The sequence below is a fragment of the Trichoderma camerunense genome, assembly GCF_050948025.1.
Source record: "Trichoderma camerunense strain CBS 138272 chromosome Unknown V8C40scaffold_95, whole genome shotgun sequence".
In the NCBI taxonomy this organism is placed as follows: domain Eukaryota; kingdom Fungi; phylum Ascomycota; class Sordariomycetes; order Hypocreales; family Hypocreaceae; genus Trichoderma; species Trichoderma camerunense.
Window position 1 is genome coordinate 1 of NW_028145275.1, and position 3,051 is coordinate 3,051.

At 36.1% G+C, this 3,051-nt stretch overlaps 1 protein-coding gene across 1 annotated transcript; it reads right to left on the reverse strand.

Annotated features, from left to right (window-relative positions):
- Nucleotides 1-316: 316 nt before the first annotated feature.
- On the reverse strand, nucleotides 317-2,218 carry V8C40DRAFT_259943 (nucleobase cation symporter-1 family protein). Its single transcript, XM_083219080.1, has 3 exons — nucleotides 1,825-2,218; nucleotides 1,346-1,772; nucleotides 317-1,292 (listed from the first exon to the last, which is right to left on the reverse strand). Exons 1-3 carry the CDS (start codon nucleotides 2,170-2,172, stop codon nucleotides 400-402), a joined length of 1,668 nt encoding a protein of 555 aa, XP_083066783.1. The 5' UTR covers nucleotides 2,173-2,218; the 3' UTR covers nucleotides 317-399.
- Nucleotides 2,219-3,051: the final 833 nt, after the last annotated feature.

Consider the following 3,051-nt stretch of genomic DNA (forward strand, 5'->3'; position numbering starts at 1 on the left):
ATACTTAAGTTTAATTACTATAATATAATAATAATTAATTATTTAAGTATTTTAATAAGTAATATAAAGTAAACTTATATAAATTATTATTTTTAATACCTTTAATATTACTTAATAATAATTAATATTAAGTTATATTTAATACTACTTAATAATAATTTTAATTAAATTATATTAGTAATATAATTAACTAACTAAGCTAATCTTAATTCAGTAGTGCCTACTCTATAGGCCCCTTATTAAAATTATAAAACACAGGTTATAATACTAATTAATATATAATTTAACTTAATCTTTACTAAGGATAAAACTTATACCTTTTGAGTAAAATCTTCTAAAATATAAAGTACCTGGCTTTTCTAAAATCGTAATACAGTAAATCTATAAGGATATACAACCTTAACCCTTCAATACCCTATCCTGAATATATTCAATGCTACTCTCTTGTGACTCATCATCCAATCGCGGCCGAGTCTCGATTCCCAAAGTGAGTATCTCTTCGGGGGTGAATGTGCCAAACAAATCAATCTCATCGACTTCCCCTAATCCCTGAGGTGGATAGATTGCATTTAGCATGTAATGAACAATGAAGCTAATCAAGAATCCCACGATGAAGGATAGGTTGTATAGATTCGCGGCTCCAGGGGCCACAGAGATTGTAGGTTTTATAGCATGCAGCAATCCCGGAAAGAGAGGGGCCCAGCCAACTACCCACGAAGCATAAGCTCTCCAGTTGAACCCATAGCTGTAAAAGTAAATAGCTCCTGGGCGGGCTATGTAAAGATCTGACAGTTTAATGCGTCGTCGACGTACTAGAAAATACTCGCAAACTTGGCTGCCACAGATGGGGCCGAAGAAAACAGTGAACGAGGAGATGACAGTAAGAAATATGGTAGCCGTTGACAGTAGCTCCCATGGGCAAAAGGCCATTCCAAGTGCCAATCCAAGGTATGCACCGCGGCGAATGTTCAAAAATGTAGGAAACAACGCACTCAAGTCGATACCCACCGCGTACGCGTTGTCCACGACCACCACCGCCAGTTGACTAATCGTTAGACCCATTCCTGCAAACACGGCAGCTGCTCTTGCTCGGGCGGTATATCCCGATGTTAACCAAGTGATGATCAAAATTGGCGGGTTCCAAATGGCCACGCCGTAGATTCTTTGAGTCGCGGAGGAGACAAGGCAGCCAAAGAGCGGCATGATACTGCCGAGAAGGACGAAAGAAGTGACCTGGCCCCAAATCTGGTCGCGTGGCCGTCGGGCAAATCGCGAGAAATCTGACTGGCTCACTGTGTTGTGGTTGAGCATCACACTGATGATGGAAAGCGGACAGGAGACTTACTCAGTGCCGGGGCTACGCTACCAATGACATTATTAATACCTCCAAGCATCGTCCATCCCAACGTAGACCCCGCTGGGATCTGGCTAGATTGAGAGAGCAAAGGGCCTGCCCCACCAGCAGTAACGAGCGCCCAGATGAGAATCGCGAGAAGGGTAATGAGTGTGAGGCCGTTCATCACCACCATGACGCGGGGGGCACGCTCAGGGCGAATAAAGATCAGTGGCACACATAACGCCAGGAAAACGATCCATCCAACTATCTCAGAGGTTGTCACATGAGAGGATTCTGGGATTGTGTTGGGCAGATGGAAATAGGAAGGGAAAATCGCACTCAAAACGCCAGAAACACACAGCCCGCCGTTCCAAGACTGCACAGCGAATCCAACTAGACCAAGCAGAATGCGCAACAGGATGGCCATGTATGAGCCCTTCGAAGATTAGCGGTGCAACAGAGAAAGAAAGCAGGTCAAGACTACATACCCTCATTCCCCATAGTACCCGTGAAAAGACAGGAAACCCGATATGCCACTCGGCACCCACATGGCCATTCAATACCGCCGTCCCGGCAATGAGAATACGTCCGAGGATGATAACAATCATGGTCTGCCAAACCGAGAGGCCAATGGCAACCATGGAGGAGCCGATCTGGAAGTTACTAAGACCCATCATCCAGATCGCCCACCAGCCCAAGTACGTTGAACTGGTCCATTTCCGCCGCGAGGGGGGGAGAGGGCGGATGTCCTCATTGATCCAGGCATTACTCTCGGCGGACGCATTTCGCAATCGCAGCCGCAGAATGGAGGAAACTAAATGTGATGTCTTTCCCATGTTTATTATGTTAACACAAAAATGCAACGCGCAATTGAGATACTTGGATTGGAAAATCTTACGTTGGGTATTATTGTACATAAATATACAATCGGCGGCTGTGAATAAGCACTCGGAGGCCGAAGTTTACTAGTGTCATGATAAACTACCCCCGCCCCCCCCCTTGTAAGGAGAGTAGTCTATAGTATGGGTTATTTTATTATTAAAGTAGGATTTATTAATATATAGTATACTTTATAAAGAATTAGTTTTCTAAATTTGATACTATATAGTATATTAAATGTGTATATATATGTGTAATAACTTAGGCTGTTATATATTAATATAAAAGGGATTTCCTAAGGGATAAACTTATATTAAGCTTATATAAATAAATAAACTAAGTTAAATTATTAAGTAATTATAAAAAGAAAAATAAAAAAATATTTATATAATTATAAAAAATATTTTATAAATATAATGAAATAATATTTTATAAATATAATTAAATAATATTTTATATTTATAATTTAATAATATTTTATAGTTTTAATTAAATAATATTTTATATTTTTATATAATTATTTAATTATTTTATATAAATATAAAAAATAAAATTTATATATTTAATTAATTAATTATTTTTAATTTTTTTAATAATAAAGTTTATAAAGTTTTATTTAATTTATTTAATAAATAATTTTATCAAATTAACTTATATTAAATAATTAATTTATTATTTTTTTATAATTCTTTAATTTAAGGTAATTTATAATTATAATTATAAAAGTTAATTTATAATAATTTTTAATATTAAAATATTTTTTTATTATTTATTATTATATTATTTATTATTATATTATTTATTATTATATTATTTATTATTATATTATTTATTAT

Excerpts from the sequence above, each read along its gene's own strand:
- V8C40DRAFT_259943 (XM_083219080.1), bottom strand. The coding sequence starts at position 2,172 with ATGGGAAAGACATCACATTTAGTTTCCTCCATTCTGCGGCTGCGATTG. Across the intron at positions 1,773-1,824 it reads GGGTACTATGGGGAATGAGG|GGCTCATACATGGCCATCCT; the intron begins GTATGTAGTCTT and ends TAATCTTCGAAG. Across the intron at positions 1,293-1,345 it reads TAGCGTAGCCCCGGCACTGA|TGAGCCAGTCAGATTTCTCG; the intron begins GTAAGTCTCCTG and ends ACCACAACACAG.